The sequence below is a fragment of the Lynx canadensis genome, chromosome D3 (assembly GCF_007474595.2).
Source record: "Lynx canadensis isolate LIC74 chromosome D3, mLynCan4.pri.v2, whole genome shotgun sequence".
NCBI lineage: Eukaryota > Metazoa > Chordata > Mammalia > Carnivora > Felidae > Lynx > Lynx canadensis.
This window is the reverse complement of record NC_044314.2, coordinates 83757874-83782537: the sequence shown is the minus strand read 5'-3', so window position 1 is coordinate 83782537 and position 24664 is coordinate 83757874. Positions and strand designations below refer to the sequence as shown.

General features: G+C 41.8%; 1 protein-coding gene across 2 annotated transcripts in view; it reads left to right on the top strand.

Moving 5' to 3' along the window:
• Positions 1-24664, top strand: part of PTPN11 (protein tyrosine phosphatase non-receptor type 11) — an 81212-nt gene that overhangs the window by 5370 nt on the left and 51178 nt on the right. For both annotated transcript variants that reach the window (XM_030335921.1, XM_030335920.1), the window contains exons 2-4: positions 15775-15897; positions 20444-20638; positions 22885-23077. In XM_030335921.1, coding sequence (XP_030191781.1) covers positions 15775-15897; positions 20444-20638; positions 22885-23077 — 511 coding nt within the window. The remainder of the gene's footprint in view (positions 1-15774; positions 15898-20443; positions 20639-22884; positions 23078-24664) is intronic.

Genomic DNA, 24664 nt, shown 5'->3' with positions numbered 1-24664 from the left:
CACACACAGACATATAATATGTTTATTGTAAAGATAATGCATTCTAGATTCCAGTCTTTATCATCCCATCAAACCATTCTTTTGAAATGTTGATCCACTCACTCAAGAACTATTGTGAGATGACTATGTGCCAGGCGCTGTGCTAGGCCCTGGGTGGGTGTTTGGGCATTGGGAAACAGCAAGTATGCAAGTGTTGAGGTGGGGAAGTTCTTGGAGCGCTTTAAGAGCAAAAGGGAGCCTGGGGAGGTAGGTGGGGACTGGACCACATAGGAACTTGTAAAGTCTTCAAATGTCATGTGGACCATGGAGAGGAGTTTGGATTGTATTTTAAGAGCAGTGCAAAGCCATAGAAGGATGTGATCAGGGGAGTGGCATGAGCTGGTCGGTTTAAAAATATCCTTCTGGCTAGCGTGAAGGAAGGGTTGTAGGAGACACGAGTGGACTCAGGGAGAGCAGACGAGTGGCTTTGAACTAGGGTAGCAACCATTTGTAGAAAGACTTGGAGGCAGTTTGCTTTTATTGCCTTGTCATCAGAGCCATGATGCTGACCAGTGAAATTCCATGAGAAGATATTATAAAGACAGAGCTATCCACGATCCACTACCATTAAAAAGCTGCCTTAACAACTTTTTTTCTAGCTTCTGTTACTTAGAATGCTGGTCCCTATTGACTGCCCTTTCTTCATGACTTATCCTTTTCCTACAGGATATTAAAATTTAATTAGAAAAGAGGAATATTCTTGTAATCTGCAGGAAGTACCAAACTATAAACTTTCTCCCCAAGGACAAAGATAATGATTTTTTTTTTTTTTTTTTTTGGAGCAGCTGGTACAAAAGATATACCCAGTGTCACTTTATATTTAGTCAAGAAACTGAAATTAGACTTTGGATCCCTAGTTTACTCTTCTTAGCATGGCAGTCTTGAGAATAAGTTCCTGAAATTATCGGCCTGCTTGACTGTTGCCCCACACCCCTGGGGGAAGAGGGTGTATAGATAAAACAAAAAATTCAGCATCATTGTATTTTCTTTTTGGTTCGTCAGCATTTCTTTTTTTTTTTTTTTTTTAAACTCACTTGACATAAATAAGTTCCTAGCCTCAGAGAGCGAAGGCTTTGTAGAATATGTGTTCACTAATGGGCGGTGGGGGGGGGGGTTAGATTTCTGGTGTGATTTCCCAGAAAATCGTGTGGGTTTGTAAACTCTCCTGCAGGCAGGGATTCTGTCTTTTGTTTCTTGAGGCTCACTCAGTCTCATGTGTTTTAGGCATTTTGTTTTTAGACACTGGTTTGTGGCTCTTTTTTCACAAGTGGTGGTGGTGGTGTGTGTATATGTGCACACACATACACGCTCTCAGCTCTTTCTAAGGGATGGGTGGTCCCTGTCTAGAACACGTATGACCTGAGATCCTTAGTAAATAATAACGCCAGAAGATGGCCAGTTAGAAGGGATCATCAGGGGCTGGCAGGTGTGCAGGTGTTAGAATGAGCAAAAGGGGGACACTCTTCCTTCCCTCTCTCCTTCCCATGTGACTTTTTCTCTATCCCCCTTTTCCCCATGTATTTTATCCTCCCCCCCAAATTCGGTCAACAGCCATTCATCAAATGCCTACTATATACAAGGGAGGATTGGACATTTATCTGTTTCATCTCATCTTGTCTGGACCCACGATATTAATCACCTTGTTGATTAACTCAAATGGAGTTATAGTAATTTGCCTCCTGTGGTACAGATGCATTTGCATTACCTTTTTTTTTTTTGGTAGACTAAACTCTGCCATTCACATCCACACCAGGTGGAAGATGGGGCCAGGCATAGAGATGTGTGGCCTTAGTACCTAATAGTTCAAGTGTTTATAATCCTTGAAGACAGCCCTGTAATACTAATTTTATTAATTCTACTGTTTGTCTTTACTCTCATTAAGAACTAAGGGATTGAGTGAACTCTGACTTCTCCTTATTTGTGATAAGCATGCTGCACATCCCAGAATTGTCAGTGGTTGGACACAAATATTAAATATAAGTGGGAAAAAGTTTTCAGTGATTACCAGTGCTTTTTGGAAAAAACAGCTCAGGAAAAAGAGTTTAAAATATATCAAAGCTCAACTAGATAGGGTATGGACTAGCACTTTTAATTTCTAATTATATGCTATTTGAAATAATGTAGGGACAGCCCTTGAACCTTGAAGTTAAGTTTATTAAAAGGCAGTGCAACATAAATGATATATACGTCAACAGGGCCTGTTGTGATACTGACATAATTATGCATGAGATGAATCTTTCCTGCTGTGTTCCACCAGTAATAATAATGATAACAAAGGTGATAGCCAATGTGTATTAAGCTCTTGCTGTGTCCAGCCTTTGTGCTAAATGCTGGTTACCGAGTTTCCTCTGTAGACATCACCCTCCTCTGTTGACTCTTAATAACATGATAGGCATACTTGTAAGTTGTAAATGAAATAATAGTTTATTTAATAAAGGGGTAAAGAGACCACCATCCAACGGCCGTATCTCCTGTTGCCAGTCTACCTGATGGGTCGGGTGGTGTTTACCAGGCTTCACCTTCAGCAGCGGAAGTCACTTTTGTAATGTCTTTTGCGTCCTCAGCATCAGCAGGTTACTCTGTAAGCATTATTCCTGTAAAATATGCAAAGGTGAGAACATGTGGTTACAATAGGACAATGTGTGGGTTTAGATCCTGCTGTTAGAAATTTTTAGAAATAAGTAGCCGAAGGTAATGGTTAAAAGTTTGATTTCTGGAGTTTCAGAATTGGCACATGGGATTCAGTAAATGTAGCAGTAATTTTAATCAGCCATGACGGATGAAAGCAAATACTGTGTTGCTTTGTCCTTGCTATCAGGGCTAGTTCACGATTGCTGAAGAAAGGTATGTGTGATAAACGTGGAGAGATCTTTATTTTACAATTTGTAAGTTCTTATTTAAATATGTAATATTTTTGGTAGTAAAACGATAAATCTGTCTTCTTTCTGTCTCCAGACTCTACCTCCATGTGAATTCTCCTCTCTGTCTTACTTATTTTCTTCTCTCTGTCACCCCTTTTTTGGGACCTAGTACAGCCAGCTTCGGGGGTGTAGGGATGGATAACTTACTGGTGATGTAAGTCATGCTGGTGACTGTAGCAAATGGATATTTCAGAAAAATTTTAAAGAATTTTTATTTACTTGGGATTCATTTCAAACTTAGAGAAAAGTTACAAGAATAAGAATAGTACAAAGAATACACATATAGATGGCATACCATTTACCCAGACTCAGCACTGTTAACTTTTCATCCCATTTGCTCTATATTCTGTGTGTGTAAATACATGTGTATAATATTTTATAATCTTGCCCCAAACATTTGAGGGTAAATTACATATATCATAGTCCTTTACCCTTAAATACTTCAGTGCATATTTTCTTTAAAAAAAAATTTTTTTTTAACGTTTATATATTATTGAGAGACAGAGAGAGACAGAGCATGAGCAGGGGAGGGATAGAGAGAGGAGGAGACACAGAATCTGAAGCAAGCTCCAGCACAGAGCCTGACGCAGGGCTCGAACCCACCAACTGTGAGATCATGACCTGAGGCGAAGTGGGATGTTTAACTGACTGAGCCACCCAGGCGCCCCTTCAGTGCATATTTTCTAAGAATAAAGTTATCCTTGGGGCGCCTTGGTGATTCAGTCGGTTAAGTGTCTGACATCGGCTCAGGTAACGAAACTCAGGTTCGGATTCTGTGTCTCCCTCTCTCTCTCCCCCCCTCCCCTGTTCATACTCTCTCTCTCCCTCAAAATAAACATTAAGAATAAAGTTATCATTTAAAAATTTTTAAGTGTATTTATTTATTTTGAGAGAGGGAAAGAGAGAGCGTGAGCACACATGTGCGGGGGGGGGGAGGGGCAGAGAGAGAGAGGGAGAGAGAGAATCCCAAGCAGGCTCCACACTGTCAGTGCACAGCCCGACATGAAGCTCCATCGTGAACGATGAGATCATGACCTGAGCCAAAATCGAGAGTTACGCACTTACCCAACTGAGCCATCCAGGCACCCCTTTTTAATTTTTAACTGTAGTAATTTTACCATTGATAATAATCCTTTTGTCTAACCTGTTATATTGTAGCTGTGCCAGTTGACCCAATAATGTCCTTTATAGATTTTTTTTTTCCTCTTCTAGTATAGGATCCAGTTGTATTTAGCTGTTAGATCTCTTAAATCTGGAATACTTCTATAGCCTTTTGTCTTTTTTTTTTCAAGTTTATTTATTTGTTAATTTTTAAGAGAGAGAGACAGAGGGTATGAGGGAGGGAGAGACAGAGAGGAAGGGAGAGAGAGAGAGAATCCCATGCAGGTTCTGCACTGCCAGCACAGAGCCTGATTCAGGGCTTGAACTCACAACCTGTGAGATCATGACCTGACCCGAAATCAAGAGTCTGATTGATGCTTAACTAACTGAGCCACCTGGGTGCCCCATACAGCCTTTGTCTTTAATGCTAGTGATTTTTGGGAAAAATACATCTCTCCCTTCCCCTTTTAAAATAGAAGATTTCTCATTTTGGATTTGTCTGATATTTCATCATTATTAGATATTAGCCTGAGTACTATGTAGGTGATAACTGTGTCCTTCTTGGGATATCATATCTGGAAGTACACAATGTCCACTGATGACGTTGGTCATCATCAGTGATCACCTGGTTAAGAGTTTGTGCATTTTCTCCTTGTATAAAATATTTTCTCTCCTGTAACTAATTAGCAATTGATGAGGAGACAGTGTGAAACCATGCCTGCCTGTATCCTGCCCCCCTCGGGTTTCTCCCTATATTTAGCATCCATTGATGATTGTTTGCATATACAATCTTTACTGTGATGCTTGCTAATTGCATACCAGAAACATTTAAAGTTATGCTTTAACTTTTTACAAGCAGTAGCTTTTTAAAAACAAATGTTTTTTTTACACATTTTGAAATATTTCTTTCCAAATTAAAGTGCAAGATGGGGAAACATAAACTTGTGCCTTATCCTGACCTTTTTCAATCCAAATAATTAGGAAGGGAAAGAAAATTTAGTATTTTACATTTTTTTCATGCTATGATGGCTGGGCTTATTTCATGTTTAGAAAAATGCAACTCATGGGCGCCTAGGTGGCCCAGCCGGTTAAACGTCCGACTTCGACTCTGGTCATGATCTTGTGTTTGAGCCCTCTTGAGTTTGAGCCCTGCATCTGGCTCTGTGCTGACAGCTCAGAGCCTGGAGCCTGCTTCCGATTCTGTGTCTCCCTTTCTGTCTGCCCCTCCCGTGCTTGTATTCTGTCTCTGTCTCTCTCTCCGAAAGTGGGGGGGGGGGGGGGGAAGGAAAGAAAAATGCAACTCATATTAGTGAGTAAAAATACATTTCTTTCAAGGGTTTTTTTTTTTTGATATTTCTTTATTTATTTTTTGTGGATTTATTGAAGGGAAAAACAAATCCAGAACGTAGGTGTGATTTAAAAAAAAATACATTTAGGGGTGCCTGGGTGGCGCAGTCGGTTAAGCGTCCGACTTCAGCCAGGTCACGATCTCGCGGTCCATGAATTCGAGCCCCGCGTCAGGCTCTGGGCTGATGGCTCAGAGCCTGGAGCCTGTTTCCGATTCTGTCTCCCTCTCTCTCTGCCCCTCCCCCGTTCATGCTCTGTCTCTCTCTGTCCCAAAAATAAATAAACGTTGAAAAAAAAAATAATAAAAAAAATACATTTAATATAAAAAAATTATATTTTCTTTTGACTCCTACTAAATTAAACAAAGCTTAAAACTAAACAGTTGATATTCTGTCCACCACAGCCTTGGTAGAATGGTTGCCAAACTTTGTAGAGATGTTTATGACTTTGGTTCTTTCCCTCTAATGTCCCGGTTAAATGTAAAATTTCATTGCTTTAAATGGGATCTGTTTATAGGGCTACCCAATGTGGTCTGCTTTAGCTTGTAGTCCCGTAGAAAGAACCCTGAGCAGCTGTGTGTGTGTGTGTGTGTGTGTGTGTGTGTGTGTGTGTGTGTTTTAATGTGTATCTATTACCATGGTTATGAACACCTGCACGTTTACAGGTGAGGGGCCCAGAGAACAAAGCTGGGTGAAGTGCTGTATAGGTGCCAGAGAGGTAACAGAGACGAAGAGAAGTAGACTGAGTGTTCTTTCCCCACTGATGTTAACTTGGTTAAAATATCAAAATGTAGTGTTTTCAAATGCGTGAGGGGGCTTTAATAAGTTTTTGTCTTACGCGCTGGGGCTGTGGACGTTTGCTTTGGAAATTCTTATTAAAATTGCCGTAGCGTACAGATTGGGGAAGATAAACTCCTTAGCACTACAAATTGGCTAAGAATTGATTGCTAGAAATAATCATCTTTTTCTTCAAGTGAAAGAGTTGGTGGGGCAGGTCTGAGAAGAGCCTTTGCCATCTGACATTTGCGTCTCTTCTGACAACCTCTGTGACACCACCTATGACCTGTGTCTGTGGGGGAACTGTGGATGTGGGAGAGCAGTGACAGTCTCCCCCCATCGCATGGCTGCTCTCATCCTTCCCTTCCAGCCACAGATATTTGAGGAATCCTGTGTGAGCCCCTTTGCTTGGAGCCAGAGGTACGCGTTACACATTGGTGCTGAAACAGACAGTCTCTCTCCCTCTTGTGAGCTGCCTGTCCAGCCTTTGACCTGGTGGTTGGAGGAACGTGTGCATAGATTTCATGTTGATATCACTTAGGTGCTGTGAGGAGGCAGGATGGGAGCATCTGACCGTGGAGAAAAGCAGGCTTGACCACATGGGGAAAATGAAGTCACCAGAGCAAGAGAGGTTGGGGCCACACCTTGCAGGGTCCTGTGAAATTCTGTTCCTTTATGGGGAGAATTTTATTCTGACTAAAAAGTAAATTCCTAGTTCCAAAGGTGAAACTCTAAGGGCTGCTTCTGTGCTAAGCATTTTATGTCTTATTTTTATCTCACAACAGTGCTGTGAATTAAGTTGTTCTAAGTATAGTGAGCAACCCAGAAATCATAAAGGAAAAATCTGATACATTTCACCATGCCACGATGAATTTCTGTGGAAAAAGAATACCACAGGGTGAAAAGTGCAAAAGCTAAGATGAATATTTGCCACACATATAATAAAGGATCATTTTCTGGTTGTGTCACGAGCTCCTTCCTATAACGGAGGAAAAAAATGCGAGAGAAAACGAGCTGTGATCAACTGACAATTCATACAAAAGGAAGAAAGACTTTGAAAATACGAAAAAGTGCTTAGTCTCTCCCAGAAATGCAAACTAGAATGGTATTTTTTCCCCATGAATCAGAGCAACAAAGATGAAAAAATCTGGTAACATATGCAGTATTGGCAAAAGTGAGAGAAAACAGGGCCTTTCACACTCAGTTTATGGGAGTCGAAACTGGTACCTTCTTTTGAGTGCAGTTGGGGAGATTTGTCAAAGTGAAAGGCAAACTCTTGCCAAAGCAGTTTTCTAAAAATGTGATTTGGAGATGTACTTGAAAAAGTGTATAATGGTGATTGTAACGGATATGTTCTGCTGCATTATTTGTAATAACGAAACCTAGGCATGATGTAAATATCCTATACTGGCGATTAAATTCTGGGCGGTATATTCATACGATGGAATATCATGTAGCTGTTAAAAAGAACGCACTGCTATAGAAGGATCTTCAAGTTGTAGTAGGTGAAAAAAATTGGGGTATAGATCAGGAGGATGCCTTGCGTATGTGTGTTTGCACACATGCGCATGTTACTATGCCCATTTTATAGATGAGTTAACAGTGAGGTGAAATAACTAGCCCGCGGCCACATGCAGCTGGGATGTGAACCAGGGCAATCTAGCTGCAGCCCGTGTTCCTACCTATAAGGCTTTGTCACCCCATGCCAGTGATTCCCAGCCTTTTCAACCCAGGGGAGGGGTTCCTCTTTTTTTTTTTTTTTTTTTTTTAAGCATAAACCTAATATTCTGAAAAAAATTGTTTCCAAACCTGCATTTATTGTATAATAATTGGTTTTCCCTTTTTTCTTCCTTTTTTTTTAAGAAGGCAGCATTATGCCTTCTGAAAAAAATTGTTTCCAAATCTGTATTTATTATATAGTAATTCTTTCTTTCTTTCTTTCTTTCTTTCTTTCTTTCTTTCTTTCTTTCTTTCTTTCTTTCTCTCTTTCTTTTCCTTTCTTTTCCTTTCTTTTCTTTTCTTTTCTTTTCTTTTCTTTTCTTTTCTTTTCTTTCCTTCTGGTAGAAGGCAGCATTATGCCACTCTGCTTCAGACTACCACACCAAGTACCATAATTGTTTTGCAGCCACAAACAAAAGGCATTTGACATTTTAATTACTTTATGTAGGTAGACAAATTGAGGGGTGATGTAAGATTTCCATTATATGTTTTGAAAAATTACAAATATCTGGAAGCCCTCTGATAGATAGTACTTTTTGATAGGACTGTGGGGACTCAGGTGGGAACCAAGGATCAAAGAAGCTGGGCAAGATTAAAAAAAAAATTCGGGGCGGTTAGGTGTCCAGCTTCGGCTCAGGTCAGGATCTCACGGTTCGTGGGTTCAGGCCCCGCATTAGGCTCTGTGCTGATAGCTCAGAGCCTGGAGCCTGCTTTGGATTCTGTGTCTCCCTCTCTCTCTGCTCCTCTCCCACTCATGCTCCGTCTCTCTCTGTCTCTCAAAGATAAATAAACATTAAAAAATTTTTTAAAAATTGGGTAGTTTAGGTAATCATACTGAATGCAAAATATGGGATGCCAGCTGATAGGTATACAAATTAAGGTTGAGTTCTTCCTGGGTGAAATTCTATCTTGATCTTCTGATAGGCTCTCAGAGAGAGTGAAAAGCAAACTAATATTTTTTCCTTTTGTTCTGAGCCCTGTGATTTTTTTTTCCTAGGCCAATGAGAATGATGTTTAGATTCCCCTGAAAGACTAGTGAGATGGTACAGGAAAAATTAAAAATAAAACAAATTTCCATTCATGTAAACAGCAGGAATGTTGATAGACTATGTGTGCGTTCTTGCCTCTTCTGATTATTTCGTGTCAGAACAATCTTATATTTATTATTATGATTGTCACTAATATCTAACATTATGTACTTAGTGTGCCCCACACTCAGGTAACTAAGCATCTTAAATTCCACACGTACCATCTCTAACACTTAATTTCCTTTCCCCACCCTTTCCGTATCTCCAACCCTCGAGTTGACTAGACTCCAAACCTAGGAGTCATTCTTTTTCCTTCCTTCCTTCCTTCCTTCCTTCCTTCCTTCCTTCCTTCCTTCCTTCCTTCCTTCCTTCCTTCTTTCCCGTCCCGTGTGTAATCCCTGAGGGAATCCTGTTGGCTACCCTTAAGATATTCCTAGTTGGACTATTTATCACTCCTCCCACTGCTGCCACCTTGGTCCTTGGTCCTATCGTTTCTTGTCCGGATTATTTATCACAGTAGCTTTCTTAACTGACTTGGGTGCTATCCCTGCACAGTAGTTTGAAAGGCGATTTAGAAATATAAGTCAGATCATGTTGCTCCTCTGCCTAAAACCCTCCAGTCCTTTCCCATCTTACAGAAAATAAAGGCTGATGTTTTTACAGGGTCTCCGAGTCCCTGCATCTTCTGGCTTTTCGTGACCTCACTGGCCTCATGTACTTGTCTGTCCCTTGCCTGTTCTGCTGCAGCCACACTGGCCTCTTGCACACATGTCAAATACGGTCCTCCCCTGTGCCCTTGATCTTGCTCCTCCCCTTGCCTAGCGTGCTCCTCTCCCACATATGGGCATGTGCTGCCTTGCTTCTTCTAGGTCTTGTTAAATGTTACCTTGTCGCTGAGGCTCCCCATGTATCCTGTATAAGTAGCATCCCCCTTGGGGCACCTGGGTGGCTCAGTTGGTTGGGTATCTGACTTGATTTTAAGCCAGATCATGGTCTTGCGGTTCATGGGTTTGAGGCCTGCGTTGGGCGCATGCGTTCTCTCTCTCTCTCTCTCTCTCTCTCTCTCTCTCTCTCCGTCTCTCTCTCTCAAAAATAAACATTAAAAAAAGTAGTATCTCCCTCATCCTCTATTCCCCTCTCGCTGCCTCTTGTAGCAGTTTTACCGTCTGACATCTTATGTATTTACTTTTATTTTGTTAGTTTTTGGTTTTTATCTCCTCCATTATAAAGAAACCCTGTTGAGGAGAGGGATGTTACCCTGTTAACCGGTGTGTCCTCAGTGCCCATGTATTCGGTGTTTGTGGAATGAGTGAATTTAAAGCCCTCTCTTTTATTATCCCGGTTTCTTTCTTTCTTTCTTTCTTTCTTTCTTTCTTTCTTTCTTTTAACAACTTTAAAGGGATAATTCACATACCACAACAGTTCACCTATTTAAAGTATACTGTTCACTGGTTTTTAGTATATTCACATGCTGCATTACAATTTTAGGACATTTTCATTACTCAAAAAGAAACCCTGTACCTATTACCTGTCCCCCTTCTTTTTTTTTTTTTAATGTTTATTTATTTATTTAAAGAGAGAATGAGAACAAGACGGGGAGGGGCAGGGAGAAAAGGAGAGAGAGAATCCCAAGCAGGCTCCATGCTGTCAGCACTGAGCTCCATGTGGGGCTCAAACTCACGAACTGAGATCATGATGACCTGAGCCAAAATTAAGAGTCAGACGCTTATGCGACTGGGCCACCCAGGTGTCCCCCCCCCCGCCTCCCTCCCACCCCCTACTTTCTAAAAGTTTGTTTATTTATTTTGAGAGAGAGATAATCCCAGGCAGGCTCTGCACTGTCAGCTCAGAGCCCAGTGTGGAGCTTGAACCCATAAATTGTGAAATCATGACCTGAGCTGAAACTAAGACTTGGACACTTAACCGACTGAGCCACCCAGGTGCCCCTAGCTATCCCCCTTCTTTTTTTTTTTTAATTTTTTTTTTCAATGTTTATTTATTTTTGGGACAGAGAGAGACAGAGCATGAACGGGGGAGGGGCAGAGAGAGAGGGAGACACAGAATCGGAAACAGGCTCCAGGCTCCGAGCCATCAGCCCAGAGCCTGACGCGGGGCTCGAACTCCCGGACCGCGAGATCGTGACCTGGCTGAAGTCGGACGCTTAACCGACTGCGCCACCCAGGCGCCCCACTATCCCCCTTCTTAAAGCAAGCACTAAACCTACTTTCTGTCTCTGTTAATTTGCTTATTCTGGACATTTCACATCAGTGGAATCATACAACATGTGGCCTCTTGTGTCTGGTTTCTTTCATTTAGCAGAATATTTTCAAGGTTCATTCAAATTGTAGCATTTATCAGTGCTTCATTCCTTTTAAATGACCGAATGATATTATGTTGTATGGATTCTCAGTTCTTTTTTTTTTTTTTTTTTTTAATGTTTATTTACTTTTGAGACAGAGCAAGAGATAGAGTGCAAGCAGCAGAGGGGCAGACAGAGGGAGGCACAGAATCCCATGCAGGCTCCAGGCTCCGAGCTGTCAGCACAGAGCCCGATGTGGGGCTTGAACTCCCGAACCGTGAGATCATGACCTGAGCCGAAGTTGGACGCTTAACTGACTAAGCCACTCAGGCGCCCCCTCAGTTTGTTCTTAAAACAAACCTAAGAATTATTATTGCTATATTGTGGATGATAAATCAGAAGTAGAAAGAACTTGCCCAGGTCACTGAGCTAGTCAGTGGTAGGGCTCAGTTGTGCACCTAGGACTGTGTGATCAGAGCCCTCACCATGATGCTGCAGAAGTGTCCATGTCCTTAGTGCACAATTTATGACAGCTTTCACCCTTGCTTTCTCTCTTTCACTGTTGTAAAACAACTCACATGGGGCCAATATTTGTCGAGAAGTCTCTTCAAAGTTCGTTTGCGTATCAGTACCGGGACTCTACATTTAATAATTGACTTATATTCCTGGGAGTATTGAATTAGTCTGTAAAGGTCCTGGGTAATTTGACTTCCGAAATTACTCTTTTTACCACAAATGTTGGTGACTTTTAGAATCCATGAAGGAAATCTTACTGGAAACTCAAAGAGGAATCCTCTGAAGTGGACAGCATTCATGGTGGACTTCGTTATTTGTGTGTCTTTAAAAACTTTATTTTGAAATAACTTCAAATTTATACAAATCTTGTAAGAATGGTACAACTTCTGTTTAGTTTTTACCCAGATTTGCCAGCTAGCATGGTATCACATTTGCCTCCCCCCATGTATATACACACTGTATGTCTAATTTCATTCTGAACCATTGGAGAGTAAATTACAAGCATGTTGTCTTGTTACTCTAAAATACGTCGGTGTGTTGGGGCGCCTGGGTGGCTCACTTGGTTAAGTGTCCAGCTTTGGCTCAGCTCATGATCTCGCGGTTTGTGAGTTTGAGCCCCGCCCGCGTAGGGCGCTGACAACACAGGAGCCTGCTTCCGATTCTGTCTCCTTCTCGGCCCCTATCCCACTCATGCGTGCTCTGTCTCTCTCTCCTTCTCTCTCTCAAAATAAATAAACATTAAAATAAAATAAAATAAAATACTTCAGTGTGCATTTCCTAAAAACATAGACATACATACAGTACGCTTGTCAAAATCAGGAAATTTATATTATAATGATACCATCGAATTTCTACCTCCATCTGACCTTGTAGAATGTCACTCATTTGGGGTTTGTCTGATGTTCCTCATAATTAGGTTAGATAATGCATTTTTGATGGGAATATCACAGAAATGGCACTTGTTCTTCTCCATGCATGATGTCAGGAGGCACGTGATGCCACTTTAATCCATAACTGGTGATGTTAACTTTTATCTGTTGGTTAAGATAGTTATCTGTCAAATTCTCCACCGTGAAATTTGTATCTAAAAATTTTTTTTTAATGTTTGTTTATTTATAAAATTTTTTTAATGTTTATTTTTGAGAGAGACGGACAGACACACACACACACACACACACACACACACACACACACACACTGACACAGAGTGTCAGTGGGGGAAGGGCAGAAAGAGAGGGAGACACAGAATCTGAAGCAGGCTCCAGGCTCTGAGCTCTCTGCAGAGCCTGATGTGGGGCTCGAACTCAAGTACCTGTGAAATCATGACCCGAGCCGAAGTTGGACACTTAACTAACTGAGCCATTCAGGCGCCCCTGAGTATTTTTTATTTGGTAATTAATAAGTAATTAATAAACATTTCATGGGGAGGTACTTTGAGTTGCTATAAACACCCTGTACTTCCTGAAATGTTCACCCACTAGTTTTAGTGCCTTGTGACAGTTCTTGCCTGACCTATTAATGTGACAGTTACCGAAAGGTGATTTCCTAATTCTGTTACTCCTGTATTTATTATATATCATTCTTTGTGCTTCTGCTGCAAAGAGCTTTCCCTTTGTCCCCCTGTATTTGATTGCAGTTAAATATACATAACAGAAAATTTGTCACTTTAACCATTTTTTAAAACTTATTTTAACTTTTTTAATGTTTATTTTTGAGAGAGAGAGAGAGAGAGACAGAGCGTGAGAAGGGGAGGGGCAGAGAGAGAGGGAGACTCAGAATCCGAAGCAGGCTCCAGGCCCTGAGCTGTCTGCACAGAGCCCGACGCGGGGCTCAAACCCACGGACTATGAGATCATGACCTGAGCCGAAGTCAGATACTCAACCAACTGAGCCACCCAGGTGCCCCTAAAACTTTCAAAAATATTGATTGATTGATTGATTGATTCATTGATTGACAGAGTGTGTGTGTGTGTGTGTGCTAGTGGGAGAGGGACAGAGAGAGGGAGACAGAATCCCGAGCAGGCTCTGCACTGTCAGTGCAGAGCACAACACGGGGTTCGATCTCATGAACTGTGGGATCATGACCTGAGCTGAATCAAGAGTCAGACGCTTAACCGACTGAACTACCCAGACGCCGCATCATTTTAATGATTTTTAAGTGGCATTAAGCACATTGACATTGGTGGACAGCCACCCGCACCATCCATCTCCAGAACATTTTCATCTTCTCAACTGAAACTCTGTGCTTGTTAAGCACTAACACTCCCATGTCCTCCTCCAGTTCCTGACAACCACCATCCTATTTTCTGTCTCTTTGGGTTTGACTACCCTAGGTGCATCATGGAGAGGTAGGGTCTTACAGTATATGCCCTTTTGTGACTGGTGTGTTTCACTCAACACAATGTCTTCGAGTTTCATCCGTGTTGTAGCGTGTGGCAGAATTTCTAACTTATCAAGGCTGAATTATATTCCGTTGATGTATATAATCACATTTTGTTGATCCACTCGTTCGTTGGTAGGCACTTGGGTTGCATCCACCATTTGGCTGTTAGGAGTAGTGCTACTATGAACATGTGTATACAAATATCTGAGTTCCTGCTTTTTGTTCTTTTGGGTATATACCCAGAAGTGGAATTTCGGTATATATGGTTAGTCCATACTTAATTTTTGGAAGAACCGTAATTAGTTAAAAAAAACTGAGATCCATATGGACTGTTAGGTTTCTTATTTTATTCAATGGTCTGTTTTCTATTAATATCATTTTTTATTTCAAAAAAAATGGTTAATGTGTATTTTTGAGACAGAGAGAGACAGAGCATGAGCAGGGGAGGGGCAGAGAGAGGGGGAGACACAGAATCTGAAATAGGCTCCAGGCTCTGAGCTGTCAGCACAGAGCCCGAACTCACGAACTGTGAGATTGTGACCTGAGCTGAAGTTGGATGCTTAACTAACTGAGCCACCAAGATGCCCCAATATCGTTTTTTAATTTTGAGGTACAAATTGTCTAATTTGGCAGGTATGAGTCCCTTTAAGCTGGCTCTTGTATTCTTTTGACATGTCCTCATTGGAGCTGGATACAGGAAGGTGTTCCAAATTCATCTTACTTTTAGTGCCCAGAACTGGAATCAGCTTTTTCTCCAAGAAACCCGGTTCCTTTTGTTGGAGAAAAGTATTTAGAAACCATGATAAGGGGGCTGGTTATGCTGATGGCTACTGGGGTGTCATTGCTTCCAGGCCCTTTTAGAAGAAAGAGCTAGGAAAATACGTATGCATCATACATATGCACATACCTACATGGAAACCTACATCTGTATTTCTATAGTTATCTCTATATGTATGTTAAAAGCTAGAGTTTACATTACCTCCTATTCTAATCTAACACCAGAGTTTATTTGGGCGTTCTCCCTGTCTATATGTATATTGCCTCTCCAACAGTGAGAAATCTGGCTCTCATTATCCTCAGTATGTTTATTCATTAGTTTCTTTGTTTATTTACTTGTGTAATTCCACTCCATGTATTCAATCTCCTGGACTGTCTTTTTGGGCTTTGGGCTTGGCTTAATATCCAAACCCCCAGCCCCGGTCCCACTGACCATGCCCCAGCCCCACCCATCGTGCTGGCAGGATGCTAGCTAGGCTCCTACCAAGAGGAAGTCAAGGGGGGTGGGAGTGACCAAGGAGAAGAGGGGGAAGAGGAAGGGAAGGTCTTGTTTTGTATTTTTGTAAAGATTTTTTTTTTAAGTTTATTTATTTGGGGGTGGGGAAGGGCAGAGAAAGAGGGAGGGGAGAATCCCAAGCAGGCTCTCCCTGTCTGCGCAGAGCCCAGTGTGGGGCTCAGTCTCACAAACTATGAGATCATGACCTGAGCTGAAATCAAGAGTTGGACGCTCAACTGACTGAGCCACCCAGGTGCCCCTTGTTTTTTATTTCTATTAGCTGCTCTACCCCTAGGCATTTTCGGTGTGATGGTGTGGGAAGTGACAGAGTCCCTTGGTTTTCATGGCTCTCTCCATTTTTCTCTTGCTCAAGATGGTTTCACCCAAACATCACTGGCGTGGAGGCAGAAAACCTGCTGTTGACAAGAGGAGTTGATGGCAGTTTTTTGGCGAGGCCCAGTAAAAGTAACCCTGGAGACTTCACCCTTTCTGTCAGGTAAGTTGGAAGAAAAAGAGAACCCTGAAAGGGTGAGAAATGTTAAGATCACACCAGGACCGCTTGCTACCCTCCCTGAGAGTCTGAAGGCCTGCCTGCTGGCCCATGGCAAGGCCTGGCCCACGTGTCAGATGCGACTCGAGCCTGCTCACGGGCCTCAGGCGAGGCCTCCCGAGAGTGGGCGCATGGGAATACAGCAGAAGGGGCATCATGATGGGCACTTCTTCTCCCCTGAGAGACCCCCGCGGGTGAGGTGAACAGACCGTCGTCACCACCGCTTGGTCCGGGTTCCACACATCCTGAACCTGGTTGCCTGCATTTTCCCTTTTCCTTCTGTTGATTTCTTAATGGGAAAAATGCTTTTGAAGAGGTTCTTCAGATCACTTTTCTTTTTCAAGAAATAAAACATCACTGAGGAAGTTGTGGTCCCGTTTGTTCCCCTGCCCAGTCCCATCCCCTCCCTCTTTCCCCAGAGGAAACCGCCATCGAGAGGTTGGCATGTATCCTTCCTGAATGTGTTTTTATACTTGCACTGTCTTGCTGCTATTGTGAACAATATAAAGTTGGTTTGTGTGTTTTTAGAATTCACATACACAGGCCTTAGAATGTATTATTCTGCAACTTCCTGTTTAAACTTTTTGAGGTCTGTGCTGGTACATAGAGATCTAATTATTAATTTTAATGTTGATGGCTATACTCAAATGTTGTGAACCTACCACAGTTTATCCAGTCCTCTGTTGTGGGACACTGAGTTGTTTTTGTTTCAAATGTTTTGAACAGTATGGTCAACACATCTTACTTCCTTATTTGAAAATAGTAATAATAAAAGCAAAATCATAAGGCAGTAGCGTTACAGCTCCTGGAATAATCAAGAGTAAGGGAAATAAGTATATAAGAGAAGGTCAGTTTCTAGAAAAACCGTCCCACCTGCTCAAAGAGACCTGTAACAGGATGTTGGCCATACTGTTCAAAAAATGTAAAACAAACTGAAAACACTCCCACAATAGAGGGTTGGATAAACTGTGGTGGGTTTATTTAGGATCCCTTTGGGACTTGGGAAACCTCTTTTTGGCTTGGATTAGTTTTTGAGGAGCCCCCATAGTTAACTTTTTCTTGTGTTTTAATACAAGGAATGGGTCTTCGTGAGGCCTCAGGGCTTGAATCAGCACGGACCTCTAACTTAAACGTTGTGTGATATTTGAGCTGTAAGAGTTTGTTTGGAGAGTATATGATGATCATGATGGTGACAGCAGACATGATTGAGGACTTGACATATGCACCAGGCCCTTGTGCCAAGCACTCTACACATATCATTCTATTTAATTTTCCCAGCAACCTATGAATAAGTACCACAATTATCTTCATTTTACAGGTGACTAAGCTGAGACCCAGAGGTTAAGTTAGTAACCTAGTCTCGCAGCTACTCAGTGGCCGGACTGGGACTAGAGAATTGGTGGGATTTTTTTTTTTTTTCCTTGCCCCTCAACTTTTTATTTTGAAAAACTTCTGGCTTACAGAAACGTTGAAAGATGAATATGTGACCACCCACCTTCTCTTCACCTGCCAGCGTGTTGTCATGTTTGTCCCTTCTGAGTGTGTGTTTGTGTGTCTACTTTTTTTCCCCTGAACCTTTTGAAAGCAAAGTGCAGATAATCAATATATTTTTTACGTTGTTTTAAAACTTTTAAAAAGATTGTGATGTTAAATAATCCCTATACCCAACATGGGGCTCGAACTCACAACCTTGAGATCAAGAGTTGCTTGCTCCACTGACTGAGTCAGACAGGTGTCCCTATTTTTACCTTTATTTTATTTTATTATTATTTTAAATTTACTTATTTTGAGTTGGTGTAATTGGGGGAGGGGCAGAGAGAGAGAGAGAGAGAGAGAGAGAGAATCCCAGCAGGCTCTGCACTGTTACTGCACTGTTAGTGCAGAGCCTGATGTAGGGCTTGAACCCATGAATCATGAGATCACGATCTGAGCCAAAATCAAGAGTCGGATCCTCAGGTCTTGATCTCAGGGTCATGGGTTCGAGCCCGTCTTGGGCTCCACACTGGGCAAGAGTCCTCCGTGGGAAAAACAAAACAAAAAAACTTCAGTGTCTATGTCTGATAAACAAGAACATTCTCCTGTGTAACTTCAGACTCGGTTATGAGGGGCGCGTGGGTGGCTCAGTTAAGTGTCTGACTTTGGCTCACGTCATGATCTCACGGTTCGTGAGTTGGAGTAGCACATCGGGCTCTGTGTTTGCCCTCAGCCCTTCAGATCCTCTGCCCTCCTCTCTCTCTGCTGCTCCTCTGCTCACCTGCTCTCTCTCTCTCTCTCTCTCTCTCTCGCTCTCAAAGATAAACATTAAGGAAAGAAACTCCATATCTTGAAAAAAATCATTATTATAGGTAATACATTTTAACCTTGCTTCTATAATACCATCTAATATTCATATTCAGATTTCCCTTGCTATTTCAGTAATGGCTTTTGAAGTGATTGCAAGTGTCGGAGTCCCACCCCGTGTCCCATCTCGTGCCCCAGCCGCCACCCCACACTAGATTCAGGAGGATCTAGTCAAGGATCATTCATTGCGTTCAATTTTTATGTTTCTAGTCTCTCCTGACCTTTTCTTTTTTTTCTCTCTCTTCTGGCTTTTTTGGCCAGTCAGGCCAGTCATTTCGTAGGTTGTCCTTCAATCTCAATTTGCTGATCGTTTCCTCATTTTTAAATTCAGATGACACATCTTTGGCAAGTGCACCACAGGGGCAGTGTTCGGCCCGCCCCATTATCTCACAGTGGGAAGCACATGGGGCCTGCTTGTCCCATTTTTCAAGGCTGTTCAGTGTTGTGTTGTGTTGTGTTGTGTTGTTTTATTGTATTGTATTGTATTGTATTGTATTGTATTGTATTGTATCGTATTTATTTTTGAGAGAGAAACAGAGAGAGAGAGAGAGAGCACGTACGAGAGAGCAGAGGAGGAGCAGAGAGAGAGGGAGAGAGAGAGAATCCCAAGCAAGATGTAGGGCTTGGACTCACGAACCATGAGATATCATGACCAGCGCTGAAATCAAGAGTACGATGTGTCACTAACTGAGCTGCTCAGGAGCCCCTTGGGGGTGTTCAATTTAATCACTTGATTGAGGTGTTTGCCAGATTTTCCCATTGTAAAGGCACCTTTTTCTTTTTGTGATTATGAGTACATTTTTTTTTTTTTTAATGTTTGTTTATTTTTTTGAGAGAGACAGAGACAGAATGTGAGTGGGTTAGGGGCAGAGAGAGAGGGAGACACAGAATCCGAAGCAGGCTCCAGGCTCCGAGCTGTCAGCACAGAGCCCGATGTGGGGCTCGAACTCAGGACCTGTGAGATCCTGACCTGAACTAAAGTTGGACGCTCAACTGACTGAGCCACCCAGGCGCCCCTTTCTTTTTGTGATTAATAGGTGGTCTGTGAGATAGTTGTTTCTTTCTTTCTGTCTTTCTTTCTTTCTGTCTTTTTGTCTTTCTTTCTGTCTTTTTTTCTTTCTTTAAAGATTTAAAAAAAAATGTTTATCTTGAGAGGGAGAAGAAGAGAGTGCAAGCAGGGGAGGGGGCAGAGCAGAGAGAGAGAGAGAGAGAGAGTCACAGGCAGACTCAGAACTGACAATGGGGCTCAAATCCATGAACCCATGAACTGTGAGATCGTGACCTGAGCCTATACCAAGAGTCGGACACTTAACTGAATGAGCCAGCCAGGTGCCCCAAAGATTTTAAGTAATCTCTACACCCAGCATGGGACTCGAACTCACAACCCTGAGACCAAGTGTATGCTCTCCCAGCTAAGCCAGCCAGGTATCCCCTGGCTTCTTTCTCTTAATGTAATGTTTTTGAGATTTGTTCATGTCGTATGTATCAGTGTTGTTTTGTTTTGTTTTTAATTGCTGTGTTATATCTATTGTATGAGTATACAACTATTTATCCATTTTGATGCTAAATATTTGAGTTTCCAATATTTTTGTATTCCAAATAAGGCTACAATGAATATTCTTGTACAAGTCTTTGATAGCCATACAGTTTCATTTTGTGGGGAGCAAAATACTTAATGAGTAGATTTAGTAGATTACAAGATAGATGGATGTTTAACTTTAATATATGTGTCTCGACTAATTAATGATGAGGAAAATTATTGTCACTTAATATATGCAGTTTGACAGGCCAGACTTTCAAAGATTTTATTTTTAAGTAATCTCTACATCCTATGGGGGGCCCGAACTCCCAACCCTGAGAGATCAAGAGCCGCACACTCCACTGACTGACCGAGCCAGCCAGGTGCCCCCGATAGGTCAGACTTTGAACATGGAAGTTGTACAAGGGAAAGGAACCAATAAACAGAGCCCTTTGTGTTGAAACGGTTGACCACGTGGTCCTTTGACTCACTGCATTTGTTACAGGAGAAATGTAAACCGGTTTCTTGGGTGTGTTTCCACGTTTAGGTGAAATCTGCTATTGAATTATGAGATCCATTTTTACTAGCGTGGCTCTTTCTAGTTTTCGTTTCTCCCCTAATGGACTATTTTAGAAGAAATGGAGCTGTCACCCACATCAAGATTCAGAACACCGGTGATTACTATGACCTGTACGGAGGGGAGAAGTTTGCCACTCTGGCTGAGCTGGTTCAGTATTACATGGAACACCACGGGCAATTAAAAGAGAAGAATGGAGATGTTATTGAGCTCAAATATCCTTTGAACTGTGCAGACCCTACCTCTGAAAGGTCAGTGACTTTTAGCGACTCCAGAGTCTGTGCGTCTCTCCCATGCTATAGGTGTTCTCTGAATGCTTTGTGGGGGTTTGGCTCGATCTGTTGCTCAAGCTGTAACCTTTTCAAGTAAAGTTTTACTGAAGGAAGAAATGGGATCAGATTACTTTCAGATCCCCCTTTTCTTGTAAAAGTGTCCATCAGTGTTCCTTACAGGGATCTCAGATTATTCCTGTATGTTCTTGGTACATGCGGTAATTTTAGGATTATTGGACTTGAGCTGATAATCTTTGAGAGTTAGGAGAGAAAAATGATAATGGAGATGCCAAAACAGCACCAGTTCTCAGTAGTAGCTCCTGACCAGCTATTCAGCAATGCCGCCAACAGATGTCAGTTTAAGCTCAGAAGCCGAAAAGCAGAGAGCTCAGAGGGTCAGATTTTTCATCAGTTCTTTTATTTGGTATCCACAAATGTGGAGAATGACCTTGCTTAGAGGAAATTCCGTCATTTCAGAGATCTTCCCCCACCCCTGCTGCCTTGTGTTGGAACTAAGCTGATGAAAGCCAGGGCTTGACCTATTTTTATTGCTTTTATTGGTTTTCTACAGCCCCAGTCTCCTCTCTGACTCAGTACAAATTCAGGGTCTCTTAAGTAGGTTTGTATATTTTGTATCTTCAGGTAGGTTTCTTCAGTTTGCACCTCTTTGTATGCCGATAGTTTGTTTCTCCAGCTACCACTGTAGCTTCAAGCAAAAGCCTGTCAGCCACCTCAGTTTATCTCTAAATTTTACTCTGTTCAGTTGAGGGTGGATGAAAAATAACTCAAAGTATATTCCCCTAGTGATGAGCCATTAGTACTCTCTGCCATGATAGTGCTTGCCTTCTTACCAAGATTCTGAGGGAAAAAGCCACATGATTAATATGACTAGGTTCAGATTTTTTTAAAGTTTGTTTTTTTATTTGAGTAATTTCTACCCCTAACATGGGGCTTGAACTCACAACCCTGAGATCAAGAGTCACATGCTCTTCTAACTGAGCCATCCAGGCACCCCATTAAGATGTTTAAAAAAAAAAATTTTTTTTTTAATTTTTTTTTTAACGTTTATTTATTTTTGAGACAGAGAGAGAGCATGAACGGGGGAGGGTCAGAGAGAGAGGGAGACAGAATCTGAAACATGCTCCAGGCTCTGAGCAGTCAGCACAGAGCCCGACGCGGGGCTCGAACTCATATACCGCGAGATCGTGACCTGAGCCGAAGTCGGACACCCAACCGACTGAGCCACCCAGGCACCCCCAAAATTTTTTTTTTTTAATGTTTGTTTATTTTTGAGAGAGAACTCAAGTGGTGGAGGGCAGAGAGAGAGACGGAGGGAGACACAGAATCGGAAGCAAGCTTCAGGCTCTGAGCTGTCAGGACAGAGCCCGACACGGAGCTCGAACTCAGAAACCATCATGACCTGAGCTGAAATTGGATGCTCAACCGACTGAGCCACCCAGGTGCCCCAAGATGTTTTTTATAGTATCTGAGAGTACTGTTGTCTCAGAGTCTGTCCTCTGATGGCCTACATCAGGACTCTGGAGTGCTGGGTGAAAATGCAGGTTGCTGGGCCACCTTCGGACTTCATGTATCACTACCTCTGGTTGTGAGGCATGGGAATTCACATTTTTAACAAAATCCCTCACCCCTGCTCTAGAAGTTATGTGCATTAGGGTTTGAAATGATAGCCCAGTGTATGCTCCAAAGGTATTGACAGAAAACTTGGAGGCTGTTGAAAGTATTGGTTGGACATATTAAAACATTTGGAATGCTTCATTTATAATGAGAATCCTTCCTTATGTAATTTGCACATACCAAAGCAAGGGCAAACATTCAAATGATTTTCTGTTTCTACCATGATTTTCTCTTTTAATTTCTTTAAATGGTTGTGTTTAAATAGTTGATCCTTTTAGGGTAGGGCATGGAGAAATGACAAAATGCATTTTTAAAAGCTGGAGATGGAAACGAAAATAGGAAAGATTGAGGACATTTGTTTCCCAATGACTGTGGGCTCATTTAAAAAGTTGAATGGTTATTCTTAACATCTTTGCCATTTTTCCTTCCTGCTTGGGCTGCAAATTCTGCCTTGTGCGGGATTGACCAATCTCTTAGAGGACTGTGTCTGTTTTTTAATTGTTTAGGAGCTCGCTGTGTATGGCAGTTTTGTGAAAGAATGCTGTGAACTCATGACAGAACTCAATTGATTTTCATTTAAAAAAATTTAGGTGGTTTCATGGACACCTCTCTGGGAAAGAAGCAGAGAAATTATTAACGGAGAAAGGAAAACACGGCAGCTTTCTGGTACGAGAGAGCCAGAGCCATCCTGGAGATTTTGTTCTCTCTGTCCGAACTGGTGATGACAAGGGGGAAAGCAACGATGGCAAGTCTAAAGTGACCCACGTTATGATCCGCTGTCAGGTAAAGCCGCACTTGAACTACGGGTCTGGCAAAATGTCGTCTTTGGGTGATTTTTCTGCCAGAAGAAGACAGACATCACTTGCGACGTCAGATTTTCTTTGCTCGTTTAGTTACAGGCTGATATGCTTTTAGTATATTATTTATTATAATTGTTTCATCATTTCAGGACTTTGTTATTTACTTCCAGTCTATCTCTGGCAGATTAAATCCCGCTTCAGTGAATCACCTCTGCCCTGTACTATCGAATTTGTTTCTGCTTGATTGTGGCCGGAGTCGGTCAGCCTCACTCTTCCATGTTTCTAAAGTGGTGACCTCGGTTCCTCCTTAGGACTATCACAGTCTGGCCTGTGACTGCATTTGCCTTCATGTTACAGAGTTCCTGCATTCAGGCTCGGAGAATTGAACTCACTATTTCTTGTTTTTAATGTGGTGATGGGACTAAGGAGGTTGATTCTTGGTCAACTATGTCAAACTTTGTTTTGACATAGTTTCTTAAATAGAAACTGTTCACTTACTGCTTCAGTTTTAAAATTACATAAATACATGGGCGCCTGGGTGGCTCATTTGGTTGAGCGTCCAACTTCAGCTCGGGTTGTGATCTCACGGTTCGTGGGTTCGAGCCCCGTGTCAGGCTCTGTGCTGATAGCTCAGAGCCTGGAGCCTGATTTGGATTCTATGCCTCCCTCTCTATCTGCCCCTACCCTGCTCATACTCTGCCTCTCTCTATTTCAAAAAATAAACGTTCAAAAAAAATTTGTTTAATTACATAAATATTTTAAAAAACAGCTTTATTGAGGTACAACTCACATACCATGTAATTTCGCCCTTTTAAAGCAGTTAGTGGTTTTTGGTATGTTACATATGATGCAATCACCAACACTAATTCCAGAACATTTTCATCACCCCGAAAAGAAACCTTGTGTCCATTCCCAGTCACTCCCCATCATTTCCCCTCTCTCCAGCTCCTGGCAACCACTAATCTACTTTTCATTTTCATGGATTTGCCTATTTTAGATGTTTCGTATAGGTGGAATTATATAACATGGCTTTTGTGTCTGGCTTCTTATACTTTGCATAATGTCTTCAAGGTTTATCCATATTGTCCTGTGTGTCAGTAAACTCTATTGTCAAATATTCCATTGTGTGGCTAGAGTAGATTTTGTTTATCCGTTAAAAATGGATGGGCATTTTAGCTATTGTGAATAATGCTGCTGTAAACATTTGTGTACAGGTTTTTGTGATATTCATATTTGATGAGACAACATCCTCCTATTTTCTTTTAATTTATAAAGTAAGTTTTCTTTAGTTCTTTGGACATATTTATACTCGCTGATTTCAAGTCTTTATGTGGGCTTTCTCAAGGACAGTTTCTATTATTAAGTGTTCTCCCCTCCCCCATGTTTGGTCCATACTTTCCTGTTTCTTTGCATGTTTCATATTTTTTTTGTTTGCAACTAGACATTTTAAGTGATACAGTGTGAGGACTCTGGAAATCAGACGCCGGCTTTTCCAGGGTTTGCTGTTTGCTGTCGCTATTTTTTTATTGTTGCTGTAGTTGTTACTCTTTCTGTGTTCCATGATTTTCCT